The sequence below is a fragment of the Gallinula chloropus genome, assembly GCF_964237585.1.
Source record: "Gallinula chloropus genome assembly, chromosome: 8".
Lineage (NCBI taxonomy): Eukaryota > Metazoa > Chordata > Aves > Gruiformes > Rallidae > Gallinula > Gallinula chloropus.
Genome location: NC_140093.1, coordinates 25331564 through 25345848, shown reverse-complemented (window position 1 = coordinate 25345848; position 14285 = coordinate 25331564). Strand labels below are relative to the sequence as shown.

At 39.7% G+C, this 14285-nt stretch overlaps 1 protein-coding gene across 1 annotated transcript in view; it reads left to right on the top strand.

Annotated features, from left to right (window-relative positions):
- Window positions 1–14285, top strand: part of FARSB (phenylalanyl-tRNA synthetase subunit beta) — a gene marked incomplete at its 5' end in the record, with an annotated part of 39119 nt that overhangs the window by 9819 nt on the left and 15015 nt on the right. The window contains 5 exons of the mRNA XM_084267516.1: window positions 1458–1519; window positions 1867–2074; window positions 2506–2586; window positions 5442–5534; window positions 7610–7727. Of these exons, the coding sequence (XP_084123642.1) occupies window positions 1458–1519; window positions 1867–2074; window positions 2506–2586; window positions 5442–5534; window positions 7610–7727 (562 nt within the window). The remainder of the gene's footprint in view (window positions 1–1457; window positions 1520–1866; window positions 2075–2505; window positions 2587–5441; window positions 5535–7609; window positions 7728–14285) is intronic.

Sequence of the window (14285 nt, the reverse complement as noted above, 5' to 3'; positions counted from 1 at the left end):
TCCAGCTTCCCCTTATCTACGTGTAACCGCAGTGCCTAGGGACATGGTTTAGTGCCAGTATGGGTAGGTTAGTTAACGGTTGGACTTGATGACCTGAAAGGTCCCTTCCAACCAAGACAACTCTATAATCTGGGAAACTCATTCTGAAGCTCTGCTAATTTATTTATGACAAGGCTCAGAGCAGCCTCACTGTCATCACCTGATGCTCCAAGCAGAGGGGTAAGGTTTAAAGTTACAAGGGGTGACTGCTATGGTGGCTTAGAGTTCATGTGATACAGACTTTTTCAGGAACAAGTAGAGATTGCAATCAAAGGTCATAATCTGTGTCTAAAGCCTTTAAAACCTACGTGCTCCAAATCAGGAAAAATGAATGCAGGCAGGGCTCCTTCAGGCTGAAACCAGTGGATGGCTGAAGTCAGCCTCAGCATAACTTATTTATCAGATCTGCAAACTTTAATATCCTTCAGTTAAAACAACCTTCTAGCACTGGATTTGTCAGTCTTCCACTATAGAAAGGTCTGTAAGTCAGGATGTTGGTTTGAAGTGCAAGTTTTCCTGCATTCAGAGTCCCAGAGGCAGACCTCTCTGCAGCAATAGACTCTTACTTTTTTGTTCTCTTAATAAATACAAAGAAAGCAATTTCTTCTGTTTCCTGAAGACAGACAGAGATCTGGTTGAGTTATAAAATCAGATGTGTCAACCAAGTACAATATTCTTAGAGGTAAGGAAACTTATTTTTACTGAGAGTTTTTCTGGTGGTATTTTAACTTTTGCTTTTAGCAGTGTCAGCTTTAATCAACAGAGGAAGGACCTAGAATCCTGAAAAGATAGCAAACAAAAGAGAAATCTGCAGTAGCCAAAGTAGCTTCCATAAATACAATAGAGCAAAAAATCCCCCAAGTTTTAGATGTTAAGGTTTTTAAGGATTTATGTATCTAGAAGTTTAGAAACATCTAAGTAAATACATACAAAATAACTTTCCTAAATATGTTGTAAACTGAGTCAAATACCATTAGATACTTCTGTGCCAGTACGGAAATAAACAGTTTTCTTTCCTTTTCCTCTTAAAGTCATTTGATCTGTATTAGACCCTGAGATCTCATGCATGACCAGTCACTGCTTTAGGGCTTTGACTGGGATGAACCGGTGACTAGAAACTTTCAGCAACTCTGTTACTTGCATATATCAGAGAGTAGCGGAAGCCTCAGTAACAGGGATTTCACGCTGCATTCAACCTTCTAGCTTAACTGAGAACAGCTTTTGCATCACATACTGTATGTTTTCAAGAATCCTGTTACCTTAAAATACTGTTTAGCTTAATATTCCACACTTGTCTTCCATGAATGTCATTTTAGTATCGTAATTAGAAGCTAGGTTACTAAGATGTCAAAATTGAATCCTCTTAGCTAGAAATTTAGGGTGTTGTGTATGCTGAAAATCTTTGTCTTTATTTTTAGGAACTGGCTTACCGAAAAGAGAAGGTGAAACCTGAACTCATTAACAAGAAAATAGGAATCAGGTGTGGTATTGCAAACAGAAATACAGTTTTGCTTATGAAAAAGGCCCTAGAAAACATTGATTATTGAATTGCTTTAAAAATGTTTACACTGTGTGGTTTTGGTTTGGTGGGGGTTTTTAATTTATCAAAAATTTTGAGGTTCCCTTGTGTAATTCGATTAACTCTGCAAGACTTCTTGCCCAACTTTCAAGGAAAGTGATTGATTCTTTATGGCCTCACACAACTGGTATGAAGTAAAGAAAAGTAACTGCCTTGAGAGCCAGAGTCGGTGCTGGCCCTGCTTGCTTTAAAAAGCCAGTCGATACAGTGCAAGATCCATATATTACTCCTCTCTTGTTTTGTTTCAGTGAAACTCCATCAAGCCTGGCAAAGCTGCTGACTAGGATGTGCTTGAAGTCACACGTCGTAGGGAATGGGAACAGCCTAGAGATTGAAATCCCTCCTACCAGAGCGGACATTATCCATGCATGTGATATCATAGAAGATGCAGCAATAGCTTATGGTTATAACAACATTCAGATGACTATTCCGAAAACGTACACCATAGCTAATCAAGTAAGATTGCCCCTTCAAATAAACGCTCTGTTGTCAGTAAATGACTAGTGCATGCCAGAAGGGCTTTGGGGAAAACAGAACCTAGGAATTAAATATTTTGACATGCTTTGCCTTGAGAAGTATTTACCATGGGTAGGATACAAAACAGATGCCCCACTGATTTGAATAAGTCCAAGACCAGTGGTTGCTGGGACTTGAAAAAAGACAGGGTTTAAGTAAGGAGCCCCGTATTAAATCTCTAATTGGGAGATTCATTTCCTCAGGCAAACCTAAAAGGCAGCTGGCTGACGCTTTCAAAAATTTTAAGTGCCCAAGCATAGTACCTCCCTCGTGAATTCACCGTAACCTAACAGGCAGAATCACCCCAGGAAAGAAGAGGAAAGTGGTTTTAGATGGAAGTTGAAAACTTTTGTTTGTTTGTTTCATTTTAGCTCCCCCTCAATAAGCTCACAGAACTTCTGAGACTGGACTTGGCAGCTGCTGGATTCACAGAAGCACTCACTTTTGCCCTGGTATATTATATTGATTTCCTATTTTTCTTAGTTGCATGTTAGAACAGCCCTGCAGCCAAAACTGCAGAGGATGGTCTGAGGATATGTTGCTCTATAAATGTACCAGTATTATCCATTAGTGTTTTGGCAGATGATTGTTTGCTAGTGCTTTGGAATTACAGTGTATTTTTTGAGTTTGTAGGTCAGAGGAATTGAATGAGTCACTGTTAATGTGGCATGTAGAGATAAAAATAGCTGCCAAACTAATGTTTTTAGTTTAACTATAGGATGAAATCTTAAGACAACAAACCTCTCTTGAGATTGCTCACCAGATGAGAAATTCATCATAGATAATCAGGAAAACAAACATCAAAATAAATACTATTGTGGTGGGTATTACTGCAGCTTACAGATTACCCTGCTTCAGTTTGTCTCTTTTTAGTATTGTCACTTGCCCACAATTCCTTGCATTAGACACCAAGCTGATATGTAGCTATTCAGTAAGCAAACAGTTCATTTTAAGAATTCCTGTAGAAAAGTTATAATGCATACTAAGGGCAGAGAAGTTCCTCTGTAAACTTCACCACAGGTGGGGATTTTTGCATGGAAGAATAAATGAAAATACAGTAATTGTTATCACTGGTTTCAGATAGTATCCATGTTACTTTTTGTAGCCATGCCAATAGTTTCACCAAGAAAGCAGGAGCTGTGCCACTGCAGTACCAAGAGCTGGCACAATTTCTAATACTGGAATTTTGCAGCAGGATTGTTTTGTTGAAGCTGTTCAGTAGGACACACCAGCTGTATCATGGCCAGTTGTTCATACCCCTTTGCCATAGTTGTGAACTGGATCAGAGAATGTGACCTGCTATTTTAAGAATAATGAAATGAAAGGACATCCCCAGGCTCTCCAAGTGTTTATGGTAACCATCCATATGTGCAGATTGGCACAGCCAGCTATTGAAGATATGCTACACATTTTAGAAAACCCTTTCCCTTGTGAGAGCTGCTCACAGCCTGTGCTTTGGAGTGCAGTTTGTGGTCGTTAGCATATGGGGAGCCACCATCACACATTCTGTTAAAACCTTTTCCTGAGCTTAAAACTTACTAGGTGGCTGGAAGCACACATCCCTGAAAGTACAGAATTACCTCCTCTTAGGAGGTAATTATCTGATCACAGATTGGGTTTTGTTGTCTTAAAGATTTTAGGATACAGTGATGCAGGCTCCTACAACACAGCCCAAATTACACTTCTACACACACATTTGAAAAAGGAAGGTATCACAAGCAAGGCTGGTAATCCAAATTGGTTGAATAAAACTTTAACACCTTCAGATTTCATGGAGCTTGAGAAGCAAAATTTGGACTAATTCTGAAGTCTGAAATAGTTTTTGTTATTACCTCACTTAAGAAACCAGGACAGTGACTACAATTACTTCCTGCAGTGCTAGTGTTTGACAGATACTCAGCACCACGTCGGCAATGGCACATGTCATGGTCAAGCTTTTACAGATTTGCCTCATTCATTAATAATTTTTTTTTCAGCACTGAATAGGTAATATCCTTAAAATCTTTGACTACATTACATCACTACACCTGAGGACTGTTAGGAGCTGCAAGCACAGATCTTTGTAAGATCACACAGTGCATCGTGTTCCCACATTACATATTGGTGTTCCTGCTGCAGTATGACAACACCCTCAGTCTCCAGCTGTGTCACCAGCACTTTATCAGAACACCAGTGTGAGGCCTGTGCCTGTGGCAAATAGCATTTAGGCTACAACACTCTGTAGCCTGGTGTTATGTGACAAACACTGCTTACGTATTTCTGCATACAGCCTGTTTCTTGGCTTGAGCCCCAAGTTTCACTGTACACAATGGCATTCCTTTTTGTGAGGAGCTCCAATTTAGTGAAAATGCATTTGGTTAAATCACAGTAATGTGCTGTAGTTCAGATGCACATCTGAAAACTGTTTCACACAGTTTTCTCCTCTTATGGCCAGCATTCATTTTTAGATGGATTGAATTTTTTTAAGTCAATAGTCCACTTTTTCAGATGGTATCATTTCCTCACATTTGGTCTATCAACACACTTTCCAGACAATTGCCAGTGCATAGGGGATGCTTGTGGGAGACTGCAGTATACCTTGAAATACTCATGCTTAGTCTGCTCTGGGTTTCTTTAATACATTAATAAAGCTATAAATTCTAGAAATCTGTAGTGTGGATCTTATCAGAGGCATCTGTTGCTGTGTGTGCAGACATCGTCTGAGCCTGGTTAAAGTGCATGTGCATTGATGTACTGACAGCTTCAAAATGCAGCTTGAGAATCTGGGCTTTAAATATACTCTAACTCAAAAACATGAAAACAGCAACAATGAGCTATGAGAATCCTGTGCAGCTGTGAGAATTGAAGGCTTGGGCATCCAACCTGTTTTTCACAGACAGTACTTAACTTCCCATAAGTAGCCCCCAAGGGATTTTCTGTGTGAGAGAGCTTGGGTACCAGCCCCTCTGCAAGTGCAATTTTCAGAATCAAATACTTGACAGACAGCAAGTCAGGGGGCAGAATCTGAGCCTCTGTTTTTAAAACAAATGACAGCAATCCATGACAGAAGTCTAAAGAAACCTTTTTTTAAAAAAGCCCTAACTTCATTTTACTAATTAACAGTTGTAGATAAACCAGTTTGCCTACGTAGTCTTAAAACTGGGATTTAATTTTTATCATGAGTCTGTGTTGCACAAGAGCATATATTATGGGGCCTGGGAGCAAATGCTAGAATTGCACTGTTCATTCTTGATATCAAATGTCATCGTTGGCTTATTGTCTATTTTAACTACTTGACCTTGGTGGTTTTTTTGTCTCTCCCTCTCAGTGCTCTCAAGAAGACATTGCAGATAAACTTGGCATGGATATCTCTGCAACAAAAGCAGTGCACATAGCAAACCCCAAAACTGCAGAATTTCAGGTGAGATCATTCAGGTCAAATTTTGAAAGCAACATTGTCACAGATTCTATATTTAGTGGGGAGAAAGGAACCAATAAAAAAGAACATTTAGAAGCTATAGAGCTACTTTTCCTGCATTAAGATGTTCATATCTATGTACTAAGCTTGCAAACAGTCATCTTCTGTTATTGCTTCACTGAGAAATACCTTATTTGGTGTGAAATACTATTGGCTGTTTACAAAGTTAAATACCATGCTCTGTATGACAGCTTATGGCAAAATTGAGCCATTTTATTACAGAAAATCACAGGTGAGTAATCAACTCCTGCATTTAGAAAAGCCATTAAAGCTGTTCAGTATGAGGGGAACTACTGGACCCAACAATCTCTAAGCTTCTTGAGCTCTGGATAGGAAATGGTTTTTTACAATTAGTAGCCATTATTACTCTTTTTTTTTTTAAATTCTGTATTGCTCTAAGTATTTAAATACCCATTTCTAGATCGTTTGATCTTTGCTAAAGCAAAGAGTGTGAGTTTAAGTACAGTACTCTCAACATCTCTTAAAATACCTAAAAGTATACCTATAGCTTTTGTATTTCTTTGTGTGGTTTGGTTTTTTTAAAAAAATATATTATTTAATTTACAGGGAAGATAACTTTAAAAGCTTTTTTTATTCCTGACCTAAGATATACAATAAAAAAGTTTAATCAGTGTGTGGGTATTAATGTTTTATGATTTATGGGGGTATTTTTTCCACTCAAGATCATCCTCAGTAAGTTGATTTCTCTTAAGTGTCTACAATACCTTTCTAATTTTTATCTCTAGTACTAAAATAATTGCTGCTGCTCAGATTCAGGAGCAGGATTTTGGAGTACCTTCATGTACTTTCTGCTCTATTTGGTACCACAAATAAGGAGTCATGCAAGACCCTGTTGTGACCTGTTTTATATATATATATATATATCAATATCATTTGGCATGGTGATTACAACTGAGCAGTATAGAAAGTACCACAAACAATACTGAGTAGGACAAAAAAGAGACAAAGTGGCAGCCCTTGGAGCCAGGTAGAGTTTTGGGTTCCTGTTCTTCAAAGGCAGCAGGCCTTTGCTGTAACAATGTTGCTAAGCAGTTGCATTGTTGGCTGAGTATTCTTTATGGCAAAATGAGCCTCAAGCTTTTAAAGTCTGTAGGCCTCCCTGAAAATTGGAAAGTATTCCTCTTTGCAGTGCAGTATAAGCTTTTGGCTTTATGTTAACTGTGATGGGATTCTCAGAATGGCTCTTCCCCCATCTCCTATCCTGTGCTGGCAAGACAAGGGCAGGATGATGTCAGGGACCCTCTTGCAGCTGAGCATGCAGCTGGAGCTCTTGATTGGTTAGGAAAACCAGACAGAATCATTGCAAGACCAATGGTGAGAAGTAACTGTGGCTTAGCATGGGGCAGGTCAGTCAGTCCCATCCCTTTTTCCATTGGACTTACTGAATCAGACTCCTCCAGTTTGAAAAACAAAGAAGGTGCACTTCTGTGGAAGTGTGTGAATGGAGAACACAGGAAACTGTCTCTAAGGACAGTAACATGATGTCCCCTGCTTGATTCTTTGTGTATGTTTTCTATGCATTGCAGGTGGCCCATCCAGTGATACCCATTTCTGTCCCTTTGGTTCTGCCTGTGTCATTGATTGATACAAGGAGGTATCAAGATAATACTTCAGATATCACTTAATATTTCCAAAATAACAGTATTTTTTTCATAAGTGAAATAAAATTTATGGGGTTTTTTTTTCCACTTATATATATATACACACACTTGTTTTTCTGCACTGCAGCTCAAGCCCCTGTGAAATTCTACCTGTTCTTCAGCTCTCATCTGTGCTCTTCCAGGAATTGCAGTATAAAGGACACATGGAGAATGTACACTTCCAGTTTTAATCATTCTAAAGCAAAGATTCTTAGACATAAGAAATAAGCACAGTATTTGCACCTGACTACTTTTAAACTCGAGTTACAAATGTCCAAAACAAAAAATAAATTAAGAAAACTAACTTTACCTATTTTGCAAGATATTTCAGTTGCAGCATCTGTGTTTGTCCTGTAGGTGGCACGGACAACCCTCCTTCCTGGGCTTCTGAAAACTATTGCTGCTAACAGAAAGATGCCCTTGCCTCTCAAACTCTTTGAGATTTCTGACATTGTAGTAAAAGATCCTAACACAGGTAAGAGAAGGTTCCTCAAAACTTTTGATAATGGAAATATGGTTACATAGGTAATGGTAATAATAAGTAAATCTGTATCTCTTTAAAAATGTAGCAGTTGTTACATACTATATTAGGGGCTTCTTATTTATGTGCACAGCACAAGAGACTGGCACAAGCAGCTAGATGTTAGGGTGGCTAGAGATACAGTTGCACTTTAAATGCTCTCTCAAAAGTGCCAGTAGGTATGTTGCAATTTTTTTTAGTCATCTAAATATCCCTTAAAATCTGTCAAGAATTCTGCAGGGGTAAACACAAGGGAACTTTGCACTACATTGCTTATGGTGATGCACCCATTTTTGCTTGCTCTTAATCTACTCCTCTTTTGTATTCTTATCAGGGATGTAACTCATGAGAGAAACTCCCTGCTGGTAATGTTTTCAAGTAGCATGAATGATGAGAAGTAGTAAATATCAAAGGCATGCTGCCATTGCAGTACTGGAGCCTGCTGAAACCGCTGCAGTCTCAAAGACATGCAGTCCTGTGCCAACTGAAAAGCAGGATGCCCTGGGCCTGGGAACAGCAGGCTGTGTCTGCAGACAGATTCTATTCTGTGAAGCTGGAATTCAGAGGAAAATTGTAGGGTCAGCGTATCTCTGCATGAATCCCTTCTCCATCTTACCATCATCTTTAAACAGGATTGTTTGTATTTGTTCTCCAAAATTACCTTCTAGAAAACTGACAGCCAATATGAAGAATGAGATTGGCAGCACAGATAGAGGGTAAAGAATGAAGCAAGTCTATGTGGAAGCAAATAAAAAGCTCAACAGTATAAAGTTTCCCCTCTCATCTATGAAAATAGCTTTCTTATCTTTCCACTTCATCCAACTATGCTAAGAAAGCAAGGCTGCCTTGGAACTGTTCTGTACCCTTAATTGTTTTACATGAAACAGGCAAAGCAGCTAGTTCATTGTTCAAAGCTTCAGGGAGATTCTTCCTGTGTTTTGGGGCCTCTCTGCGCTGATTTCACTCTACAGAACCAAAATTTCAAGTTATCTTTTTTATCTGGGAAAATATATCTGAGTAAAATTAACTGTAAAATGGATTTTTAAATGTTAACAATGTGTCTATAATTTACTGATTAATTTGTTTCTTTGTGGGATATTGGAGGAAAAGGAATGTACAAGCTACAACTGGGAGGAAGTACAAGTACACTGAGTTACAACTCTGATTTAAAGGCTGATGTTACTTTAAATTCAGCAGCACAAATGCTTCTGTCATTTCATTATCTGGTTTCAGATTTTAGTGGTTGTGTTTAAGATATCTGGGGTCTGCAAAACAAAGGTTTATATAAGGCATAAACAAAAATGGCAACTAAATTGCTTTGGTGATGAATTTAATTTGTAGCTTACTTTTTTTCTAAAGAAAAAAAAAAGCCTTGCAAGGCAAAATAAGCAGTTTTAGCAAACCATGTAGACTTCTTTTTTATTATTATTACATACAGACTGTTTGGTGGTGCAGCTCACTCCTTGTTGGGCAGGCAGTGAGCTAGAATACAGAAAGCCACGGTACAGATGGCAGAATAGCACCAGCATTCTTCAGAGCCAAGAGTGGGGCTGTTTATCTTGGACTAAGGAGCCCGTTTATTCTGGCTTTATAAAATTTGCAAGTTAAATCGTTACTTTTATTTCCTGTGTGTTAATTGTAGCTCTTGAAAGCTTTCACTGATGTGGATGGCTGCTTAACAGCTTTATAAAGGCTGGTTTTGTAGTGCACTTAATTTTGATGAGAGTCATTGCAACAGATGAAAGATAAAGACTTGTGAAGCAGCAGCTTTGTACCCTGTGCTCTTGGGCAGCCCTCTCATGGGTCGAGCACTTGCAGGCTGTGAACAGTGTCTGAAATGGGTTTTAATGTTGTGTTTAGAGTAACTACCGTCTTTCCCAAATTTATTTCCAAAATTAAGCTTGCCTAATAAACAGTTTGAGAGGGGAGGGCAGAAAGAATTAACTGTAGCTCTGCAAACACTGAAAAATGCAGTGCTGTCCTCTCACATATGGAATGAGATTTCCTGCAGAAGGCTTATGTCATCAGACTGACTAATTTAATTTTATTATTTCATGATTTTGGCATGCAGAATTCCCAATTAATAATTTGAAAAGTATGGGTCAAAAGAGTACTGACATGAACTGTGTTTGAAATGGCATCTTGTAGTCATTCATGTGTGAATGAACCTAGCTCTTTTAAACACACTGCTTTCCAGTAAGCTGCCTTCCTACCCAGCACTCAGGCTTACCAAGGTGAACAGAACGTGTTTCTCTTCAGGCACAACTGGCAGGAAGGTTTGATGTCCCAAATGAGCAAAACGTGTGCTGGATTGAACAGAACTAAATGGAACCAAGTCTGTGCAGGGATGTTTCTTCTCAAGGCAGGAGGAAGCCTGCTGGTTTGGGATATGTTACACAGCGTTTGCACGGGTGGCTTGTCACACACCAGATAGTCACTCCTGGTAGGATAGTCGTGCTGGTTCAGCATATAAGTCATCCCTCCACACCACCAGTCCTCACAGACACTACCTTTTCTCTTCCTTACCACAGCAGGAGAAGGCAGTCCATTAGGAAGTCACCTCTGACCAGTGATCTTGGATAATCCAACACTGTTACAGTAGCACACATTTATCACACATTTACCTCATTTGCAAGTACAGCCAGTGCCATATTTTGAAGCATTTTCCCAGACCGCCTGGAAGTGTTAGTTACATGTGGAACACAGTTTGGGATTTCTGTAATGCTGGGGGACAAGTTGAAGTGAGCAGGTGCCCCCTTTCAGATCACCAAGTCATTTTTCTGAAGCATCTCTAATTTAGAAGGGGGCAGCACACAACACTGCTTTATCTTCCTCTGCACTCTGTTGGCTCACATCTCCCTAACCAGCTGCCTATCCTTCGGATTGTTTTTCACCAGTGTCCCCAGGAAGTGCTTTGAAGTCTCAAAAGAAAAAAAAAAGTATATATAATTTAGGTTGACATACTTGGCAGACTCATGTAAAAAATAGAAATGTTTCATGGCATGACACAAGAGATCCCTTAAGTGAGTTATAAAGCACTGAAGCATTTCTAACATCCGCCAGCTTGTGCCTCAGTCCCTAATACTTTCTTTTTTTATTCCCATCGCCTGTAGTGAATGAACTTCCATTGTCATGTAACTCTCTGAAGGAGTAAGTTTTACAATGCAGCTTTTCTGAATGCTTGAAAATGCAGCCTTTCCTTTACCAAGGATTTCTGTAGTTGAAAACATGAGATACAAAGATCGTTGTGTATGTTTATTCCTGATACTTTAAGAATAGTGATCTGAAGACACTGCTGACTACCTGAAAAATAATGACATTAAAATTCAGAGTTGTCACAAATTCTGTTAGCATAATGACTCACAGGAAGAGGAAATCACTCTGCTGAGTCTAGCCCAAAGAACATGCTGTCTTAGAGACAGGAAAAGCATTTTCTTCTTTTCTGTTGGTCAGTACAACATGAAAAATCATCCTCTGTTCATGACTGTCTTACTGATTGGTATTGTAGTGGAGCTGGGAAACAGGTACCTTTGATGGGACTGAACAACCAGTGTGCTCAGACCACAAGTCAGATGTTTCATTTACTGATACTTTCTCTGCAGCCTTTACTGTTCTGTATTGTCACTGACTTCAGGACTGGAGTCTCTAGCATTAGCACTGCAAATTACTGTGTCAGGAGAAACACCCCAGTGCCAAAATGCAGTCTTGCTGCCACACACATTCAGCTTGCAGTGACTGCTGAGAGAACTTGCAGCTGTGTAGCTGCATTGCTGCCCTAGAAGTTTTGACTCACTCTTGGCTCAAAAGGCTGTGCTTTCATCTCCTGTGTAGGCTCTTGCTCCTGTATTTTGCAGTCCTTTTTGATCTGTGAATTTCTAGGTGTTTTCCTGTTTAGTTTATGACAGTTTTTTTGGTTACTAAATGGTTATTTGGAACATACAAACAAGATGCAAATTTATTTTAAAAAAAATATCTCTTCTTTAGTAGTAGGTGGTAACAGTTCAGAGAACACTGTATGAGTGCTGGAGTTTCTGCTTGATTTAAGCTTGCTGTGCATCAAGCACAAAGATCAGCTATGTCAAGTCAGGCCAAAGGCTCATTTAGCCAAATAACCTGTCTGCCACAGTAACTGTAAGTGGCTGTCAAGGGAAAAGGCATGAGAGCAGGTACACATAGAGAGACTTCCAGAGTGCTCTGCTCTTTCTGGCCATCAGTAGCTCAGGGACTTCCCAACTAAAACATGGTTCTTTGTCTGCAGTAGGAAGTAACAGATTTGTCTCCTATGAGTTTTCTCTGCCTCCTCAGAGCTGTGTAAACTTCTAGTATCCACAAAAACCTGTGGGGGAAGGGGTTTCACTACTTAACTCCATGCTGCCTGAAGAACCCACTCCTTCCCTTGTTTGGAGTTGCTAATGTTGATGTCACTGTTTCTTGTCCTGCATGCAGCAGCAAATAATTGGATGTCTGTAGAAATGAACAGTGTCTTGAGGTGTGAGCCACACAGTTGTGACACTCAGTCCAGAACTGCATGGAAGTTCCTCAGTGCAGCTCTAACTCCCTTGAAGTCACTAACTGTACTGCTCTTGAACCACGCTCTTGCTATGAGCAGCACGCAGTGCAGTGCCACTTTTCTCTGGGAACACTAAGTCCAGTTGAGATGTTTTGTCACTACAGGTCCTGACATGTTGTATGTGAGCACAAATTGATTATGTCAAGAACATAATTCACTCTGGCATATATCAGATTTCATGTGCCTTCCTTTTGGGCAGGTTCTGGAAAGAAATATGAAAGTCCTATGCATGGAACTTTATGTTGCTTTGTGCTGCCCTACTTTAACTTACAGACCAGACAGACTTGGTCTTACTCATTCCATCTTCACTCCATAATTACTGAAAAGTTGTTACTTCCCCTGTCTCCTCAAACATTACAACTATTTAAAGATCAGAAGGGTTATTTGCAGTGGGGGGAATATAATTACCATTAATAAAAACATTTTCTCCCTGTATCTAATCACCATTACGTGGAAGAAAGTGGAAGAGAAAGAAGAGAATGTCCATCTAGATATGAGCACCTAGGAGTCTACAGATGCCAGAGGACTCTAGAATGGAAAAAGAATCTATGCATGAAAATCTGTCTGTAACTTGTTGAACTATATGTTAGTGCAGTACAGAAGGAGATGAGCTGATGGTTTGTGGTTTGCAGTCCATGCCACATGCATGTAAGCTGTCCATTTGACCAGCTCTAGTCTAAGTATGTTAGTGCTGAATCCCCCCGAGTGGTTGAAGCTCTTTAGATGCCCTTCTGGAACATCTGTCCTGACTGAACTGCAGCTGAAAGGCCCCTAGTTTATATCCCACAGGGTCACTTTACAGTGTGAACACAGTACGTGGGGATATTGGGAGATTTTCTTCAGAAGCACAGGTCTGGTCCCAGCAGGAACCCAATGTCTATACTCAAGATGCTTTCAAAGCATATGAAAGTCCAGAAGAATAGTGATATAAAGAATCCTTTCCTGGTTTCAACAAACTTTGCCCTTGTACATGCCCACCTTGCTGAAAACAAACTTGAGCTTTGATATGGAAAAGACCTGAAGGCCATGAACAAGCTCACTGCATTACCCAGTATTTTTAATGTCACTGCTAGCAATTAGCATTTGTGACAGTAGACTTGCTACTCTGTTCCCAGTTTGTTCCTCTCAAAAAAAGAGGATGTTGAAACCCACAACACACAGAGCTTCAGAGTGGGCCACAGTAGTCCTAGAGAGCATACACTGCAGCAGGGCAGCCTAAAGGGACACGTTACAACCATGCACTACTGCATACTCGTTTTGGAAGTTTGAGAGAACTAGTATTTTGATGAAATCAATAAAGTAAGAAAACTTACAGCAGGGAGAAGGCAGAGCTTGGACTTGAGAAACTGTCCAAAATGGGAGACACTCATGCCACAGTCTGGAGTTAGTGATATGTGGCATGTTTTTCATAGGCATTTGGTTTTGGGGATGGCTCAGATGATCATGAAAAACATTGGTTGGGATTTAGAACCTTGTGTGAATTTAGATCTTTTGTTAGATCTCTGTGCTGACATTACTACTCACTTGAAGCTGTGGGCTAGTTCTTTTACACCAGCAGCTATGCTACAGCCCATTTCTGTAAATATTTTGCTTTCCCACCAGCACCACAATGCTCCTGATGCTTGCACTGCTTGCATTTTGGCTCATCTGGTTTTCATGTCTTTAACAACTATATGCTTGGTACCTGTCACCACATAGAAGATGAGCTTGTTAAATACAAGCATTTCCTGCTCAAAGCATAGCATACTTTAAATCTTTCTTTGCAGTTCTGTGAGACTCCAGTGGGTTAAAGAAATCCTGTCCTTACCTCTGATTGTATGAGAGATGCCATTTTACATTGTCACTTTGCCTTTCAGCCACAAGCACCTCACAGCACAGCAAACAAAAACTGATGCAAAAGCAAAGTTGAAAGCATGATGACATTTCCCAGATAACATAATTGT